This window comes from Oncorhynchus keta, chromosome 1 (genome assembly GCF_023373465.1).
Source record: "Oncorhynchus keta strain PuntledgeMale-10-30-2019 chromosome 1, Oket_V2, whole genome shotgun sequence".
Taxonomy (NCBI): domain Eukaryota; kingdom Metazoa; phylum Chordata; class Actinopteri; order Salmoniformes; family Salmonidae; genus Oncorhynchus; species Oncorhynchus keta.
Window position 1 is genome coordinate 77,462,103 of NC_068421.1, and position 21,387 is coordinate 77,483,489.

The 21,387-nt window shown below is 46.5% G+C and overlaps 1 protein-coding gene across 2 annotated transcripts in view; it reads left to right on the top strand.

Annotated features, from left to right (window-relative positions):
- Positions 1-21,387, top strand: part of arhgap39 (Rho GTPase activating protein 39) — a 197,321-nt gene that overhangs the window by 145,294 nt on the left and 30,640 nt on the right. For both annotated transcript variants that reach the window (XM_052461380.1, XM_052461382.1), the window contains exons 2-5: positions 3,615-4,046; positions 19,500-19,869; positions 20,110-20,376; positions 20,537-21,289. In XM_052461380.1, the coding sequence (XP_052317340.1) occupies positions 3,615-4,046; positions 19,500-19,869; positions 20,110-20,376; positions 20,537-21,289 (1,822 nt within the window). The remainder of the gene's footprint in view (positions 1-3,614; positions 4,047-19,499; positions 19,870-20,109; positions 20,377-20,536; positions 21,290-21,387) is intronic.

The window sequence follows — 21,387 nt, forward strand, 5'->3', positions numbered from 1 at the left end:
TTGGCCTTTAGACAGAGGAGAGGAGGGACTAGACCAATTCAGCCTGGGATTGGCTGGGCTGTTACTCTGAGCGAGTCCTATCCAGGCTGTGATTGGCTGGGCGTGACCTATCCAGGTTATGATTGGCTAGGCGTGGCCCACTGTGTTATAAAGTGGATTAGAGCCGTGGTTATGGATGACATCCTCTATATAATCTGGTTAAATTAGACTAGATTAGCAATGGATACAGGATTAACAGCTAATTAGGGGACATAACAGCAGCTCCCCTTTATTCTATCAGCTGGGTTTGGGGAAAACCTCACCCACTGTTTCACCCGTACTATCGGTGCTTAGACTTGTTGGATGGGATACACAAACAGTTGAGTGGTATACACACACACACACACACACACACACACACACACACACACACACACACACACACACACACACACACAAATACAAACACACACACACACACACACACACACATAGACGCACTCACACACATCTAGGGCCGTATAAAATACGTGATGCTGAGAACATTAAAGGTGTACTATGCAGAAATCCCTCCACCATTTCCTGGTTGCTAAAATTGTAATAGTTCACCTAATTTCAGTGTACGTGACAAAACAAGCAATGTATAGTGTAGACAGTCATTGTACCATCTAAACCAACCGCTGTGAAACATGTTTTCCTTAACCGAAAATATTGTATATTCAGCTGTTTGAAGCTGGTAGACTCAAAAACGAAACTTAAGAATGTGAAGCATAGAAATATTGCACAATGAACTACACTGCTGGGAATGGCTATGATGCTAACCTGCAGCCCTTTGCAGACCAGGTTCAGTAGGCTGTAATGAACTACACTGCTGGGAATGGCTATGATGCTAACCTGCAGAACAGGCTCAGTAAGCTGTAATGAACTACACTGCTGGGAATGGCTATGATGCTAACCTGCAGACCAGGCTCAGTAGGCTGTAATGAACTACACTGCTGGGAATGGCTATGATGCTAACCTGCAGCCCTTTGCAGACCAGGCTCAGTAGGCTGTAATGAACTACACTGCTGGGAATGGCTATGATGCTAACCTGCAGACCAGGCTCAGTAGGCTGTAATGAACTACACTGCAGGGAATGGCTATGATGCTAACCTGCAGACCAGGCTCAGTAGGCTGTAATGAACTACACTGCAGGGAATGGCTATGATGCTAACCTGCAGACCAGGCTCAGTAGGCTGTAATGAACTACACTGCAGGGAATGGCTATGATGCTAACCTGCAGACCAGGCTCAGTAGGCTGTAATGAACTACACTGCAGGGAATGGCTATGATGCTAACCTGCAGACCAGGGTCAGTAGGCTGTAATGAACTACACTGCTGGGAATGGCTATGATGCTAACCTGCAGACCAGGCTCAGTAGGCTGTAATGAACTACACTGCTGGGAATGGCTATGATGCTAACCTGCAGACCAGGCTCAGTAGGCTGTAATGAACTACACTGCTGGGAATGGCTATGATGCTAACCTGCAGACCAGGCTCATTAGGCTGTAATGAACTACACTGCAGGGAATGGCTATGATGCTAACCTGCAGACCAGGCTCAGTAGGCTGTAATGAACTACACTGCAGGGAATGGCTATGATGCTAACCTTCAGACCAGGCTCAGTAGGCTGTAATGAACTACACTGCTGGGAATGGCTATGATGTTAACCTGCAGACCAGGGTCAGTAGGCTGTAATGAACTACACTGCTGGGAATGGCTATGATGTTAACCTGCAGACCAGGGTCAGTAGGCTGTAATGAACTACACTGCTGGGAATGGCTATGATGCTAACCTGCAGACCAGGCTCAGTAGGCTGTAATGAACTACACTGCTGGGAATGGCTATGATGTTAACCTGCAGACCAGGGTCAGTAGGCTGTAATGAACTACACTGCTGGGAATGGCTATGATGCTAACCTGCAGACCAGGCTCAGTAGGCTGTAATGAACTACACTGCAGGGAATGGCTATGATGCTAACCTGCAGGCCAGGCTCAGTAGGCTGTAATGAACTACACTGCTGGGAATGGCTATGATGCTAACCTGCAGCCCTTTGCAGACCAGGCTCAGTAGGCTGTAATGAACTACACTGCTGGGAATGGATATGATGCTAGAGGGGTGCTCCCTCTTCTGTTTCCTGAAGTTCACGATCATCTCCTTTGTTTTGTTGATGTTGAGTGTGAGGTTATTTTCCTGACACCACACTCCAAGGGCCCTCATCTCCTCCCTGTAGGCCGTCTCGTTGTTGTTGGTAATCAAGCCTATCACTGTAGTGTCGTCTGTAAACTTGATGATTGATTTGGAGGCGTGCATGGCCACGTAGTCATTGGTGAACAAGAGAGTACAGGAGAGGGCTGAGAACGCACCCTTGTGGGGCCCCAAGGTTGAGGATCAGCGGGGTGTAGATGTTGTTTCCTACCCTCACCATCTGGAGGCGGCCCGTCAGAAAGTTCAGGACCCATTTGCACAGGGCGGGGTCAATACCCAGGGCCTCGAGCTTAATGACGAGATTGGAAGATACTATGGTGTTAAATGCTGAGCTGTAATCGATGAACAGCATTCTTACATAGGTATTCCTCTTGTCCAAATGGGTTAGGGCAGTGTGCAGTGTGATTGTGATTGCATTGTCTGTGGACCTATTGAGGCGGTAAGCAAATTGGAGTGTGTCTAGGGTGTCAGGAAGGGTGGCACTACAGAGGGTAGTGTGTACGGCCCAGTACATCACTGGGACCAAGCTTCCTGACATCCAGGACCTATATACTAGGCGGTGTCAGAGGAAGGCCCAAAAAGTTGTCTAAGACTCCAGCTACCCTAGTCATAGACTGTTCCCTCTGCTACCGCACGGTAAGTGGTACCGGAGCGCCACATCTAAGACCAAAAGCCTCCTTAACAGCTTCTACCCCCAAGCCATAAGACTGCTGAACAATTAATCAAATGGCCACCCGAACTTTTACACTGACACGCCCTCCCTCTGTTTGTTTGTACACTGCTGCTACTCACTGTTTATTATCTATGCATAGTCACTATACCTACATGTACAAAATAACTTGACTAACCTGGACCCCCGCACATTGACTCGTACCGGTACCCTGTGGATATAGCATCGTTATTTTTATTGTGTTAATTTTTATTTTTATTTTACAATTTTTACTTTAGTTTATTCAGTAAATATTTTCTTAACTCTTTCTTGAACTGCATTGTTGGTTAAGGGCTTGTAAGTAAGCATTTCACGGTAAGGTCTACAGCTGCTGTATTCGGAGCATGTGACAAGTAAAATGTGATTTGATTTTAGGTTGTCTGTGTATTATGTGGTGTGGCCTGAATAATGCAGGTTGTTGTCACATCTTACCCATGCAGCTGGCATCCACAGGAGAGGATAGGAAGAGGCAGACTCAGCTGTAGAGAAGCTCACATCTCAAAGCCAAAGTCATGTTTGCAAAGAGGCTCATATAAGCTTTACACTATAGAATTAGGAATTAGAATAAAATAGTAATAGGAATTAGAATAGTATTAATTTCCTGGGCCTATATCATCACATGATGCTATAGTACAGTAGTATTCATCTCTTGTCTATTCTCCTCTGTCCCCCTCTGCAGGTTGGAGTGGGTGGAGATCATAGAGCCGCGCACGCGGGAACGCATGTATGCCAATCTCCTCACCGGAGAGTGTGTGTGGGACCCCCCTCAAGGGGTACGTATTAAGAGGACAGGGGACAACCAGTGGTGGGAGCTGTTTGACCCCAACACCTCCCGCTTCTACTACTACAACGCTTCCACGCAACGTACCGTCTGGCACCGCCCTCAGGCCTGTGACATCATCCCCCTCGCCAAGCTACAGACGCTGAAGCAGCACACGGATGTTCCTTGCCCGGGAGGGGGAGGGACAGGGGGGGAAAGAGGGGGGAAGACGTCAGCTGATAACAGCCCGGGAAGGAGCAGTGCGGTCAGTAGAGAGGGGAGCACCTCATCTTCACTGGACCAGGAACTGACCGCATCAGAGAAACAGGGGAACAGAGAGGAGGCAGACAGGTAACTACATACACTACACTTCCCCTAACCATGACCCGACCACAATCTTAACTCTAACTCAACCACAGGGAGGAGGCACAGGGGTATCTAAGTCTTATACAGAACCATGACCACAACCACAAATCCTGTAGGTTCTCTGACATTCTATTTGCCCATCCCTCTCTCTCTCTCGCTCCACCTCTATCTCCCCCCTATTCTCTCTCTCTCTCTCTCTCTCTCTCTCTCTCTCTCTCTCTCTCTCTCTCTCTCTCTCTCTCTCTCTCTCTCTCTCTCTCTCTCTCTCTCTAACAAGTCTGTCTTTTGCTCACTTGCTGTAATCTGCTTCAGTCTTCTGTGATTGGTGAAATCGCTTGGCCGGGGTCACAGTGTCCTGTAAATGTGTTCCCTGCTCTTGTCTATGCCAGAGCTGACAAACCAGCTCTCCTCTCTCTCCCACACACACACACACACACACACACGCACGCACGCACGCACACACACACACACGCACACACACGCACACGCACACACACGTACACACGCACACACGTACACGTACACGCACACGCACACGCACACACACACACACACACACACACACACACACACGTACACACACACACACACACACACACACGTACACACGCACACGCACACGCACACGTACGCACACACGCACACACGTACACACACACACGCACACACACACACACACGTACACACGCACACACACACACACACACGTACACACACACACACGCACACGCACACGCACACGCACACGCACACGTACACACACGTACACACGCACACACGTACACGCACACGCACACGCACACGCACACACGTACACACACACGTACGTACACACACACGTACACGTACACACACACGCACACACGTACACGTACACACACACGCACACACACACACGTACACACACACGTACACACACACACACACGTACACGTACACACACATTTTCACACACATTTTCAGTCAGTATGTCCCCTTAAGAGAAGTTGTGTTCAGTGGTTTTGTGTGGTTTTCCGAGTTCATTCATAAAGTCAGTGATGTTGGGCAGTGTGTGGTCCAGTACTAGTTGTTTTTGTGAGTTCCGGGCTGGGGGGGTCCAATGGGGGTCCAATGGGGCAATAGAACGAGCTCTATTTTCGTGGCCTCTGGTACAGTGCATTCGGAAAGTATTCAGCCCCATAGATTTTTTTTCCACATTTTGTGACGTTACAGCCTTGTTCTACATTTGATTGAATTGTTTGTTTTCCTCATCAATCTACACACAATAAATACCCCATAATGACAAAGCAAAACAGGTTTTTAGAAATGTTTGCAAATGTATTACAAATAAAAACATTCAAACCCTTTACTCAGTATTTTGTAGAAGCACCTTTGGCAACGAGTCTTCTTAGGTATGACGCTACAAGCTTGACACACCTGTATTTGGGGAGTTTCTCCCATTATTTTCTGCAGATCCTCTCAAGCTCTGTCAGGTTGGATGGGGAGCATCGCTGCACTGCTATTTTCAGGTTTCTCCAGAGATGTTGGATTGGGTTCAAGTCCGGGCTCTGGCTGGACCACTCAAGGACATTCAGAGACTCCTCCCATCTCCACAGAGGAACTCTGGAGCTCTGTCAGAGTGACCATCGTGTTCTTGGTTACCTCCCTTAACAAAGCCCTTCTCCCCCGATTGCTCAGTTTGGCCGGTCAGACAGCTCTAAGAAGAGTCTTGGTGGTTCCAAACTCCTTCCATTTAAGAATGATGGAGGCCACTGTGTTCTTGGGGGACCTTCAATGCTGCAGACATTTTTTGGTACCCTTCCCCAGATCTGTGCGTCAACACAATCCTGTCGCTGAGCTTTACAGATAATTCCTTCGACCAAATGGCTTGATTTTTGCTCTGACATGCACTGTCAACTGTGGGACCTTATATAGTGTCATGAGAATTTTCAATCCCAATGATAATAACTATCAATCAATCAATAGCTTTGACCAATCCCCGAGGTTTGTAAGACCATGGGTATAATAATAATTAGGCAAAGACTCAGCTTATGCAAAAGATTAATACAGTCTATTCACGATAACATTCTGAAGTCCATTATACAAAGACATCCATTTTATAGCTGTGCACATATTTCCACACAAACAGTAGATATCCTACGCACATACTTCCACACAAACAGTAGGTATCCTACGCACATACTTCCACACAAACAGTAGGTGAGTTTTATCCTTCTCCATAGTTCTCACCACTGTGTATCACTACCCAGCCGACAGTTCCATTCCCCCGAGATTAGGGAAACCTTGAGAAGTACTCCCTATCATAAGTTCCTCAGAGGCCTAGCCAGGTCGGTCCAAACACAGTTGAACTGTTCTCGTTTTTTCCCGTCGGCACACACATATCAAATCAAATCAAATTTATTTATATAGCCCTTCGTACATCAGCTGATATCTCAAAGTGCTGTACAGAAACCCAGCCTAAAACCCCAAACAGCAAGCAATGCAGGTGTAGAAGCACGGTGGCTAGGAAAAACTCCCGAGAAAGGCCCAAACCTAGGAAGAAACCTAGAGAGGAACCAGGCTATGTGGGGTGGCCAGTCATCTTCTGGCTGTGCCAGGTGGAGATTATAACAGAACAAGGCCAATATGTTCAAATGTTCATAAATGACCAGCATGGTCCAATAATAATAAGGCAGAACAGTTGAAACTGGAGCAGCAGCACAGTCAGGTGGACTGGGGACAGCAAGGAGTCATCATGTCAGGTCGTCCTGGGGCACGGTCCTTGGGCTCAGGTCCTCCGAGAGAGAGAAAGAAAGAGAGAATTAGAGAGAGCATATGTGGGGTGGCCAGTCCTCTTCTGGCTGTGCCGGGTGGAGATTATAACAGAACATGGCCAAGATGTTCAAATGTTCATAAATGACCAGCATGGTCAAATAATAGTAAGGCAGAACAGTTGAAACTGGAGCAGCAGCATGGCCAGGTGGACTGGGGACAGCAAGGAGTCATCATGTCAGGTAGTCCTGGGGCATGGTCCTAGGGCTCAGGTCCTCCGAGAGAGAGAAAGAAAGAAGGAGAGAATTAGAGAACGCACACTTAGATTCACACAGGACACCGAATAGGACAGGAGAAGTACTCCAGATATAACAAACTGACCCTAGCCCCCGACACAAACTACTGCAGCATAAATACTGGAGGCTGAGACAGGAGGGGTCAGGAGACACTGTGGTCCCATCCGAAGACACCCCCGGACAGGGCCAAACAGGAAGGATATAACCCCACCCACTTTGCCAAAGCACAGCCCCCACACCACTAGAGGGATATCTTCAACCACCAATTTACCATCCTGAGACAAGGCTGAGTATAGCCCACAAAGATCTCCGCATACAAGTTCAAATCCTAAATTACGCCTTGCTTAGACAGTCTGTGTTTTTCCACTATACAAATACATTGTTTAATCTAATTCTAACTACAACTACATACATCATCAGATTATAATTTTATGATTCTAATCGATTTCATACAATTATAAGAACCTTGGCGTGATCCTGGACAACACCCTGTCGTTCTCAACTAACATCAAGGCGGTGGCCCGTTCCTGTAGGTTCATGCTCTACAACATCCGCAGAGTACGACCCTGCCTCACACAGGAAGCGGCGCAGGTCCTAATCCAGGCACTTGTCATCTCCCGTCTGGATTACTGCAACTCGCTGTTGGCTGGGCTCCCTGCCTGTGCCATTAAACCCCTACAACTCATCCAGAACGCCACAGCCCGTCTGGTGTTCAACCTTCCCAAGTTCTCTCACGTCACCCCGCTCCTCCGCTCTCTCCACTGGCTTCCAGTTGAAGCTCGCATCCGCTACAAGACCATGGTGCTTGCCTACGGAGCTGTGAGGGGAACGGCACCTCAGTACCTCCAGGCTCTGATCAGGCCCTACACCCAAACAAGGGCACTGCGTTCATCCACCTCTGGCCTGCTCGCCTCCCTACCACTGAGGAAGTACAGTTCCCGCTCAGCTCAGTCAAAACTGTTCGCTGCTCTGGCTCCCCAATGGTGGAACACACTCCCTCACGACGCCAGGACAGCGGAGTCAATCACCACCTTCCGGAGACACCTGAAACCCCACCTCTTTAAGGAATACCTAGGATAGGATAAAGTAATCCTTCTCTCCCCCCTTAAAAGATTTAGATGCACTATTGTAAAGTAGCTGTTCCACTGGATGTCATAAGGTGAATGCACCAATTTGTAAGTCGCTCTGGATAAGAGCGTCTGCTAAATGACTTAAATGTAAAATGTAAATAAGATGTCAGAGTTTATTTTATTTATTTATTTCACCTTTATTTACCAGGTAGGCAAGTTGAGAACAAGTTCTCATTTACAATTGCGACCTGGCCAAGATAAAGCAAAGCAGTTTGACACATACAACAACACAGAGTTACACATGGAGTAAAACAAACATACAGTCAATAATACAGTAGAAAAATAAGTCTATCTACAATGTGAGCAAATGAGGTGAGATAAGGGAGGTAAAGGCAAAAAAAGGCCACGGTGGCGAAGTAAATACAATATAGCAAGTAAAACACTGGAATGGTATATTTGCAGTGGAAGAAAGTGCAAAGTAAAGATAGAAATAATGGGGTGCAAAGGAGCAAAATAAATAAATACAGTAGGAGGAGGGGTAGTTGATTAGGCTAAATTATAGATGGGCTATGTACAGGTGCAGTAATCTGTGCGCTGCTCTGACAGCTGGTGCTTAAAGCTAGTGAGGGAGATAAGTGTTTCCAGCTTCAGAGATGTTTGTAGTTCGTTCCAGTCATTGGCAGCAGAGAAATGGAAGGAGAGGTGGCCAAAGAAAGAATTGGTTTTGGGGGTGACTAGAGAGATATACCTGATATACCTGCTCGTGCTACAGGTGTGTGCTGCTATGGTGACCAGCGAGCTGAGATAAGAGGGGACTTTACCTAGCAGGGTCTTGTAGATGACCTGGAGCCAGTGGGTTTGGCAACGAGTATGAAGCGAGGGCCAGCCAACGAGAGCGTACAGGTCGCAGTGATAGGTAGTATATGGGGCTTTGGTGACAAAACGGATGGCACTGTGATAGACTGCATCCAATTTATTGAGTTGGGTATTGGAGGCTATTTTGTAAATGACATCGCCGAAGTCGAGGATCGGTAGGATGGTCAGTTTTACAAGGGTATGTTTGGCAGCATGAGTGAAGGATGCTTTGTTGTGAAATAGGAAACCTATTCTAGATTTAACTTTGGATTGGAGTTGTTTGATATGAGTCTGGAAGGAGAGTTTACAGTCTAACCAGACACCTACGTATTTGTAGTTGTCCACATATTCTAATTCAGAATCGGTTGAAGAGCATGCATTTAGTTTTACTTGTATTTAAGAGCAATTGGAGGCCACGGAAGGAGAGTTGTATGGCATTGAAGCTCGTCTGGAGGGTTGTTAACATAGTGTCCAAAGAAGGGCCAGAAGTATACATAATGATGTCGTCTGCGTAGAGGTGGATCAGAGACTCACCAGCAGCAAGAGTGACATCATTGATGATATACAGAGAGGAGAGCCGGTCCAAGGATAGAACCCTGTGGCACCTCCATAGAGAATGCCAGAAGCCTGGACAACAGGCCCTCCGATCTGACACACTGAACTCTATCAGAGAAGTAGTTGGTGAACCAGGCGAGGCAGTCATTTGAGAAACCAAGGCTATCGAGTCTGCCGATGAGGATGTGGTGATTGACAGAGTCGAAAGCCTTGGCCAGGTCGATGAATACGGCTGCACAGTATTGTTTCTTATCGATGGTGGTTAAGATATCGTTTAGGACCTTGAGCATGGCTGAGGTGCACCCATGACCAGCTCTGAAACCAGATTGCATAGCGGAGAAGGTATGGTAGGATTCAAAATGGTCGGTAATCTGTTTGTTGACTTGACTTTCGAAGATCTTAGAAAGGCAGGGTAGGATAGATATAGGTCTGTAGAGGGGAATTATGTTATCGTTATCTTTCAACATATACATTATTTTATCATATAGACAGGTGTGTGCCTTTCCAAATCATGTCCAATCAATTGAATGTACCACAGGTGGACTCCAATCAAGTTGTAGAAACATCTCAAGGATGATCAATGGAAACAGGATGCACCTGAGCTCAATTTTGAGTCTCATAGCAAAGTGTCTGAATACTTATGTAAATAAGGTATTTCTGTTTCTAACAACCTGTTTTCACTTTGTCATTATGGGGTATTGTGTGTATATTGATGAGTAAAAAAAAATGTTAAATCAATTTTAGGAAAAGTCTGTAACGTAACAAAATGTGGAAAAGGGAAGTGGTCTGAATACTTGACATTAGCTTTTATAACCACGGACAAATAATTATGTTGTATGTTGAATAGCAATGGGACATAGGAGATTGACTTTGTTCAGTAGGTTCTACACATTTTATAAACTAGTCAACACTTGCTGTTAGGTCGTCAATCAAAGCACAATAAATAGCCTATGGCCTATTAAACACACAAAATAAAATGAATGTGCCACAAAACTAATTGTTTCCACTTACATTACATGGGATGTGTAAATTGACTCACAGGAGACAATGAAGAAGCATCATGCTCTCCCTCCTCTGTGAAAGGAAATTCGACTACAACCAGCCCCAGCATACAAAAATACAACGGATACCGAGAGGCGGGACAGACAGCAGACTGACAAACCAGCAGTTTCCCTGTCACCCCTCGCTTTGTGACTGGAAGACGCCTGTCCTAGATCACTAGAAGATGCATATCGTTAATTCTAGCGGGAAAAGGCTATACAGACTTTTCTGACTTGCGAATTTAAGCTTTTTCTGGGCTCAGGAGTGGCACAGCGGTTTAAGGCACTGCATCTCAGTGCTAGAGGCATCACTACAGACACCTTGATTCGAATCCAGGCTGTATCACAACCGACCCTGATTGGGAGTCCCATAGAGCAGCGCACAATTGGCCCAGCATCGTCCGGGTTTGGCCGGTGTAGGCCGTCATTTTAAAGAGTTTGTTCTTAACTGACTTGCCTAATTAAATAAAGGTTAAAAAAAGATATATTTTTAAATATATGAAACAAAGCCTAGTCTATTTATGAAGTGGAAAAAGTAGACAGCTATTTATGGAAAACACTGTGGTTTGTCTCCAAGATGGATTGTGGGTATTGACCTTGAGGTCCACAGAAAAAGACAAGGATTCCATTTAGAAACCATGGAGAGAGAGAGAGAGAGAGAGAGAGAGAGAGAGAGCGAGAAGAGAGAGAGAGAGAGAGAGAGAGAGAGAGAGAGAGAGAGACGTTTGAAGAGATGGTCTTTGAGCCATCCTATTTCCCACTCTGTCACTGTCTGCCCAGTAGTGTGCTTGTGTGTCAGGATTTCCATTAGCCGGTAATAGCCGGCTGTAAATACATTTGACCAGTCAATGCTTATTGGTCTATAGGTTCATTTGCATAATTTTATGGAATTAAATTGGTGTGTATGTATGCAGATACATATGTATACAGATACATATGATATATACAGATATTCTATGAGCGGAAAATCTGCCAGACAGCGCGAGAGCTGCTGCTACAGCTCATTCGTTGCTGCTGGAGTGAAGCATGTGCTTTTATAAGCCCAATCATTGTGTAACAATTCTGAATGTAATCACGTGTTAAAAACAGTTTTGATACCCGCGATTAAAAAGAGCTACTATTTTTATTTCTCAACTGGTAATTGAATTGCTTTCCATTCGCCGTTCAAGTGCATATAGCCAACGGTAGGCAGGCTTCAGCGTGTCACACACCACTTTGCAATGAGCTGGAGGCAGTTTTGAAAACTTAAAACATATACTTAATTGTTTGAAACCTGAATGTTTTACTTCATATTATGAGGCATGTCTTACCTTGCTTCAAAGTCAAATCCAATCATAGAAACGGGGAGGTGATTATTTCATAAAGACTTCCATATGCCATTGAAACCAGTAGCCTATTTCTCTCATGTTCTATTGGTTTTCAAATCAACTTTATTTCAATGTTCAGTAGTCAAAGGCACAATCCTAGTCATATTAGTAACCCATGCTAGTTGTTGCATCTTTAGATCTCCCCTCTTTCAAAATCTCGAATGCATATTTTCATCTCGGTCACATGAAACCGATCGCATGTGCGCTGTGCTTTTGACAACTGTGTTTTCCCGCTAATGCATTATGGAAGGAACATGCGAGCATAGCCTACTGCCTTGTGTGCATTGCTGCACTTATAATGTGAAGAAGCAATAGTTTATCAACATTTTAAGTAAGACGTTCTGATCTGTTGCATCAGCCTCATTGTTTTTGAACGTTTATTTACATTTGGATGTATCCTAGGCCTCGTGGTTGTATGAATCTGGGATCTATCGTCCCACAACTGTCCCAGAGTCTGTTTGATATAGGCTGTTTCTTTCTCGCACAGAACTACAAGCTGACCAATAGAATAGGTCAACTTTTTTACTATGGAGGAAAGTAGATTGACATAGGCTAGTGATTTTGCCGTTTGTTACTCGTCTTGTTGGCTGAAGAAAAGTAAATGTGGACAGTTATTCTAACATCTTCAAAGTGTACATTGGAATTCAGTAAGAAGGATGCACGGCGTTGCACCCTCAACTTGCATGTTTTGTTAAGATGAATTACCATAATCTAAATGGGATTCTGTCATTCTGAGCACAGTGGTGGACGCCTGAATCAGGTTACGCACCCAATGCATATGGGTCCGGTCATTTTCTCAAATGTCCGTTAAATAAAAATGCTGCCTTTAACCAACAATGCAGTTTTAAGAAAAATACCTAAAGAAAAATAAGAAATAAAAGTAACAAATAATTAAAGAGCAGCAGTAAAATAACAGTAGCGAGGCTATATACAGGGGGAACCGGTACAGAGTCAATGTGTGGGGGCACCGGTTAGTGGAGGTTTTTCTGCAGTGCTGTGGAGTTCAGTCTTCCTGAAGGTCCAGCATATTGATGAACAGATCCATAATGCATTGTATACACTAAGCCTGTGTGTGTGTGTGTGTGTGTGTGTGTGTGTGTGTGTGTGTGTGTGTGTGTGTGTGTGTGTGTGTGTGTGTGTGTGTGTGTGTGTGTGTGTGTGTGTGTGTGTGTGTGTGTGCGTGTGCGTGTGTGTCAGATCCATAATGTATGTGGAGAAAGCCAGATCTCACAGCCATCTGGAGTTGATCTTCAGAAGCAGAGAAGTGACAGACTGCAGCTGTCAGCCCAACCTGCCTGCCCTCACCTGAACACATACACATCACCCACTCTCTTCTCCGTCTCCTGCTGGGTTTGTGCTCATACAGTACGTGTGTCTGATGTCCATCAAATGATGCAGGTGCTCCAAATTCCCGTAATTTTAAGAGTTGGTTGATGACAGGTTGGTTGATCATATTCATTGAGTTAATTAAATCGTTGCAGTGGCTAAAGCCACGCCCAGTCAATACACCTGGTGTTCAACCTTCCTAAGTTCTCCCATGTCACCCCACTCTTCTGCACACTCCACTGGCTTTCAGTCGAAGCTCGCATCATCTTCAAGTCCATGGTGCTTGCCTACGGAGCAGCAAGGGGAACTTCCCCTCCTTACCTTCAGGCTATGTTCAAACCCTACATACCAACCGGAACACAACATTCCTCCACCTCTGGTCTCCTGGCCCTCCCCTACAGGAGGGCAGCTCCCGCTCAGCCCAGTCAAAGCTCTTCTCTGTCCTGGCACCCCAATGGTGAAACAAGCTCTCCCCTAAAATCAGGACAGCGGAGTACCTGCCCATCTTTCGAAAACATCTGAAACCCTACCTCTTTGAAGAGTACCTTAAATTACTCTCATGGTACCCCCCAATGTGGAGGGAGAGATTAAGAGGAACATAATTCATTGATTGGATTTATATAGCACTTTTAGAACTCAAAGCGCTTTACACAGTCAGGGGGAAACTCACCTCGTCCGCCACCAATGTGTGGCACCTACATGGATAATGCACTGCAACCATTTTTGTGCCAGAATGCTCACAACAGATCATTTAGAGAGGCGAGGAGTGATATATGCCAATTAGGAATGAGGGGGATGATGGAATGGGGCCAGGTTGAGAATTTTAGCCATGACACCGGGAATCACACCCCTACTTTTTATAATAAAGTGCCATGCGATTTTTTTATGACCACAGAGAGTCATTCCATACGTTTAACGTCCCATCCGAAACCCTACACAAGGCAATGTCCCCTTCACTGCTCTGGGATCACCTTGGACCAGAGTGCCCCCTACTGGCCCTCCAACACCACTTCCAGCAGCATCTGGTCTCCCATCTAGGGACTGAACAGGCCGAACCCTGCTTATGTATAGGAATCATTTATGGATAGGGAAAGGAGGAACAATGTTCACTTTATACTGATTTTCTAGGGAGAGAGGAAAAGAGAGAGAGATTTAAAGAGCTGCATGGAAGGAGAGAAGACAGACAAGGGAGTGACAGAGAGGCCAGGAGGGAGAACAAGAGATGATAGAAGAGATGTGAAGAGTGGGAGCGAGGGGGGGAAGAGTAGAGGTGGTTTTGTATCTAAGGGCTCCCAAGCACAGTGTGGTCTAACCCAACATACACAACCATGTAATCCTTAATCCTACCCCTCACACACACACACACACACACACACACACACACACACACACACACACACACACACACACACACACACACACACACACACACACACACACACACACACACACACACACACACACACACACACACACACACACACACACACACACACACACACACACACACACACACACACACACACACACAGAGCATGGAACTATTGAAGCCGAGGGTGGCTAGTGCTGCAATCGATTTCACACCTTTTTCTCTCTCTCTTTCTCTGCCTTTCAATTTCAATTCAATTCAAGGGGCTTTATTGGCATGGGAAACATGTGTTAACATTGCCAAAGCAAGTGAGGTAGATCATATACAAAAGTGAAATAAACAATAAAAATGAACAGTAAACATTACACATACAGAAGTTTCAAAACAATAAAGACATTACAAATGTCATATTACGTATATATACAGTGTTGTAACGATGTACAAATGGTTAAGGTTACATAAGGGAAAATAAATAAGCATAAATATGGGTTGTATTTACAATGTTTGTTCTTCACTGGTTGGCCTTTTCTTGTGGGACAGGTCACAAATCTTGCTGCTGTGATGGTACACTGTGGTATTTCACCCAGTAGATATGGGAGTTTATCAAAATTGGGTTTGTTTTCGAATTCTTTGTGGATCTGTGTAATCTGAGGGAAAGATGTGTCTCTAATATGGTCATACATTGGACAGGAGGTTAGGAAGTGCAGCTCAGTTTCCACCTCATTTTGTGGGCAGTGTAGCCTGTCTTCTCTTGAGAGCCATGTCTGTACATAGTCAAAGCTTTCCTTAAGTTTGGGTCAGTCACAGTGGTCAGGTATTCTGCTGCTGTGTACTCTCTGTGTAGGGCCAAATAGCATTCTAGTTTGCTCAGTTTTTTTGTTAATTCTTTCCAATGTGTCAAGTAATTATCTTTTTGTTTTCTCATGATTTGATTGGGTCTAATTGTGCTGCTGTCCTGGGGCTCTGTGGGGGGTGTTTGTGTTTGTGAACAGAGCCCCAGGACCAGCTTGCTTAGGGGACTCTTCTCCAGGTTCATCTCTCTATAGGTGATGGCTTTGTTGTGGAAGGTTTGGGAATCGCTTCCTTTTAGGTGGTTATAGAATTTAACGGCTCTTTTCTGGATTTTGATAATTAGTGGGTATCGGCCTAATTCTGCTCTGCATGCATTATTTGGTGTTCTACGTTGTACACGGAGGATATTTTTGCAGAATTCTGTGTGCAGAGTCTCAATTTGGTGTTTGTCCCATTTTGTGAAGTCTTGGTTGGTGAGCAGACCCCAGACCTCACAACCATAAAGGGTAATGGGCTCTATGACTGATTCAAGTATTTTTAGCCAGATCCTAATTGGTATGTTGAAATGTATGTTCCTTTTGATGGCATAGAATTCCCTTCTTGCCTTGTCTCTCAGATCGTTCACAGCTTTGTGGAAGTTACCTGTGGCGCTGATGTTTAGGCCAAGGTATGTATAGTTTTTTGTGTGCTCTAGGGCAACAGTGTCTAGATGGAATTTGTATTTGTGGTCCTGGTGACTGGGCCTTTTTTGGAACACCATTATTTTGGTCTTACTGAGATTTACTGTCAGGGCCCAGGTCTGACAGAATCTGTGCATAAGATCTAGGTGCTGCTGTAGGCCCTCCTTGGTTGGTGACAGAAGCACCAGATCATCAGCAAACAGCAGACATTTGACTTCGGATTCTAGTAGGGTGAGGCCGGGTGCTGCAGACTTTTCTAGTGCCCGCGCCAATTTGTTGATATATATGTTGGGTGGGTGGGGCTTAAGCTGCATCCCTGTCTAACCCCACGACCCTGTGTGAAGAAAAGTGTGTGTTTTTTGCCAATTTTAACCACACACTTGTCGTTTGTGTACATGGATTTTATAATGTCGTATGTTTTACCCCCAACACCACTTTCCATCAGTTTGTATAGCAGACCCTCATGCCAAATTGAGTAGAAGGCTTTTTTGAAATCAACAAAGCATGAGAAGACTTTGCCTTTGTTTTGGTTTGTTTGGTTGTCAATTAGGGTGTGCAGGGTGAATACATGGTCTGTTGTACGGTAATTTGGTAAACAGCCAATTTGACATTTGCTCAGTACATTGTTTTCATTGAGGAAGTGTACGAGTCTGCTGTTAATGATAATGCAGAGGATTTTCCCAAGGTTACTGTTGACGCATATTCCACGGTAGTTATTGGGGTCAAATTTGTCTCCACTTTTGTGGATTGGGGTGATCAGTCCTTGGTTCCAAATATTTGGGAAGATGCCAGAGCTAAGGATGATGTTAAAGAGTTTTAGTATAGCCAATTGGAATTTGTTGTCTGTATATTTGATCATTTCATTGAGGATACCATCAACACCACAGGCCTTTTTGGGTTGGAGGGTTTTTATTTTGTCCTGTAACTCATTCAATGTAATTGGAGAATCCAGTGGGTTCTGGTAGTCTTTAATAGTTGATTCTAAGATCTGTATTTGATCATGTATATATTTTTGCTCTTTATTCTTTGTTATAGAGCCAAAAAGATAGGAGAAGTGGTTTACCCATACATCTCCATTTTGGATAGATAATTCTTCGTGTTGTTGTTTGTTTAGTGTTTTCCAATTTTCCCAGAAGTGGTTCGAGTCTATGGATTCTTCAATTACATTGAACTGATTTCTGACATGCTGTTCCTTCTTTTTCCGTAGTGTATTTCTGTATTGTTTTAGTGATTCACCATAGGGAAGGCGTTGACTCAGGTTTTCCGGGTCTCTATGTTTTTGGTTGGACAGGTTTCTCAATTTCTTTCTTAGATTTTTGCATTCTTCATCAAACCATTTGTCATTGTTGTTAATTTTCTTTGGTTTTCTATTTGAGATTTTTAGATTTGATAGGGAATCTGAGAGGTCAAATATACTGTTAAGATTTTCTACTGCCAAGTTTACACCTTCACTATTACAGTGGAACGTTTTACCCAGGAAATTGTCTAAAAGGGATTGAATTTGTTGTTGCCTAATTGTTTTTTGGTAGGTTTCCAAACTGCATTCCTTCCATCTATAGCATTTCTTAATGTTACTCAGTTCCTTTGGCTTTGATGCCTCATGATTGAGTATTGCTCTGTTCAAGTAGACTGTGATTTTGCTGTGATCTGATAGGGGTGTCAGTGGCCTGACTGTGAATGCTCTGAGAGACTGGGTTGATGTCAGTGATAAAGTAGTCTACAGTACTACTGCCAAGAGATGAGCTATAGGTGTACCTACCATAGGAGTCCCCTCGAAGCCTACCATTGACTATGTACATACCCAGCGTGCGACAGAGCTGCAGGAGTTGTGACCCGTTTTTGTTGGTTGTGTTGTCATAGTTGTGCCTAGGGGGGCATATGTGGGAGGGAATGCTGTCACCTCCAGGCAGGTGTTTGTCCCCCTGTGTGCTGAGGGTGTCAGGTTCTTGTCCGGTTCTGGCATTTAGGTCGCCACAGACTAGTACATGTCCCTGGGCCTGGAAATGATTGATTTACCCCTCTAGGATGGAGAAGCTGTACGGCGATTCTAGTGGGGGGGATATAGGTAGCACACAGGAGGACATTTTTCTCTGTTAGGATAATTTCCTTTTGAATTTCTAGCCAAATGTAGAATGTTCCTGTTTTGATTAATTTAATGGAGTGAGTTAGGTCTGCTCTATACCAAATTAGCATACCCCCTGAGTCCCTTCCCTGTTTCACACCTGGTAGTTTGGTGGATGGGACTACCAGCTCTCTGTAATCTAGAGGGCAACCAGTGGGTCTGTCTCCTCTATACCAGGTTTCTTACAGGATGACAATGTCTGTATTACCGATTTCTTTGGTGAAGTCTGGGTTTCTGCTCTTTAAGCCAAAGGCAGATGACCTCAGGCCTTGGATATTCCAGGATGATATAGTGAAGGCTTTTTGTTCCAGAGTGTCCAATGTTGTTTGTCGTGGTTTGGCCTCAGGCCAGTAAGTGTGAGCAGAGCCTGCTGAGCATCTGGTACATGCCATTGGCCTGGGCGAGTGTGAGAGTGGGGGTTGGGACTGTTTGCCCGCTCACTACCTGGGAGTATGTGTGGCTTCCATGTTGAGGCACTCTTTGCGGGGGTGGGGTGCATGGGGTGGGCAGGAGTGGCATAGGTCTGATCTGAGGGGGCCTAAATGGGGTGTGGACATGGTTGATGTGGGGGGGTGTTGATTGGTTGGGGTGGGGGTGTGGATGTGTCTGGGTGTGCTGTGGTCTGGATGTAATTCCTCTTGGCGTGGGTCCTCTATGTGTAGGTTCGGGGGGTCCTGCAGGTCTGGGAGGGTGTCTCGCTGGTCTGGGTGGGGTGTCGATTGATCTGTTGCTCCTGTGTGAAGTGTTGTGGATACGTTTGAGAGCGATGTCCTTTAGAGTTCGGGCAAAGGTGGGCATTGCTGCCTTGTAGAGGTGGACCTGGTCATAGAGGCTGTTCAAGTCCAGGGTGGAGTGGTGGGCCAGGAAAACATTTGGTTTTGAGGCACAGTCACGGGAAATACTTGCGTTTACCCGCTGTATTGTGGCAGGGTGGAAGTCTTTTCGTGGTAGCAGGGTGGAGATAACCACTTATGTGTTGGGGAAAGTAGAAGAAGCCTTTTCAATCACTCCCTTCAGTGCTGTGGCCACCCTTTCCTGCTGTGCTCTCAGGTCGTTTGTGCCTGTGTGTATTATTATGTGGCTGGGTGAGCCTAGTTGGGCCTCAGACAGAAGGTCGAGGGCGCGCTGGGTGTTTGGACACCAGAGTTTAGACACACTGTGTTTGGGAAAAAGTTTTCTCTCTCTCACTCTACCTCTCTCTGCCTCCCCCCTTAGAACCTCTCCGTTCAGATGGAACACAGGTACCAAGGAGAGGATGCTGATCAAGGTGACAGACAGAGAACCCAGCTTCCTCTCTCACCAGGGGAACGGTTACTCCCCCTGCGACCCCCCTACCCTCACCCCTGCACCTGGCACCGGCACCGCCTCCCGTACCCGCCGTTCATCTGGAGGCTCCGCCACCCCTGACACCGGCCCCGACGGCTCTCCAATCCTCTACGTCGACCGCCGCCAGTCGCCCTTCCTGAAACGTGCGGAGCTAGGGGGCGGAGGTACCGGGACACACCGTCGCCCCTCGGCCGACTCACAGCCCTCCTCCCCCCGCTACGCCTACGAACCACCCCTCTACGAGGAGCCCCCCTCGGAGGTACGACACTCCAACATAGTTACAGAAACACGTTCATTAAACATGTAAAAACACACCTCTTTCAGCTAGTCTATGGTACGCTCTGTGATTGACTCTGTTTGACTTGCCTATTTGTGTCTTTCCCAGTGTCCCTGTGTGATCGGTCTTGTTATGATTGATTTTAATTGCACTAGGATTTGATTGTCGCCTGTCTTTTCTGTGTGCACTTTTTGGGATACTTATTGTTTTTTATGATTCTAGTTCCAGTCCCCGCCCATCTACGAGGAACCGCCCACAGACGTGATGCACCACCTGGGCTCTGACTCCTCCTTGCTGTATGGCACAGGGAAGTCCCCGGCCCGGGGAAAGCCCTCTTCGGCGACGCCCCTCTATCACTCTCCCAAACAGAGCCACTCCCCCTACGGCCAGCTGGTGCTGACCAGACAGAAGTGTCCAGAGAAGACCCAGAGTCTGGAGTACAGCCCTGCTGGGAAGGAATATGTCAAACAGCTGGTCTACGTGGAACAGGTAGGTAGTCTAGAGGTTAGAGAGATAGGCCAGCCACCGGAGGGTTGCCGGCTCGAATCCCATGTCTGACAGTAGGACGGTAACTGGAAGGTTGCTGGCACCAGTTGGACATTCGTGTACATTATTCAATAAAGTAATCTTCTTCCTCCTCCTCCAACAGTCCTCCTCCAGCCCACGTTCTAAGACAGCCGACCGGCTCCTTCACTACGGGACCTCCATGGCCACCCCATCCTCCATGGGAGGGTATGGGGGCTCCTACGGAGGATCCTACACCCTCCAACACAGCCAGAGTCTGATACGGGACCCCCGGCTGCTGCTGGACTACGGGAGCGAGGAGGGGGGCGAGGGTGGAGGCCAGAGATTGCTCTACGAGGACTCTATGTCCTGGAGCTCCAGTCAGCACCACTCCCTCTCCCTCTCTGGGTCTACAGGTGGAGGGGGCTTCTCGCCCGGGGGGAACCGCAAACGCAAGACCCGGAAACCGTCCCTGCCCCAGGAGCTGGGAAGGTGTGGAGGGGGTGGTGGTGTTGGGGCGGACTGGGAGGAGGGGCCGATGTCGGGGACCCTGTCAGAGGCAGTGTTGAACCAGGCCAGGCTGGCATGGGAGGCCCAGCAAGTGATGAAACAGAGGAGCAGTTGGGAATCAGCCCCGGGGGAAGGGGGCTCTAACCAGGGAGGAGGGTCAAAAGACGGGTACGAGAGTGATGGGGCGGTGCCCCTGCCCCTGCCAGGCCCAGTGGTGAGGGCGTTTAGCGAGGACGAGGCGTTAGCACAGAGTGACGGGCACCGCGGGCATTATCACTGGAAACGCAGCACCTTCGACAGACTGGGCTTCCCTCAGGCACTGCTGGAGAAGAGCCTGTCTGTACAGACCAACCTGGCCTCGCCTGAACCCTTCCTACACCCCTCACAGGTATCCACACACACACATACACACACACACGCACACACACACACACACACACACATACACACACACACACACACACACACACACACACACACACACAC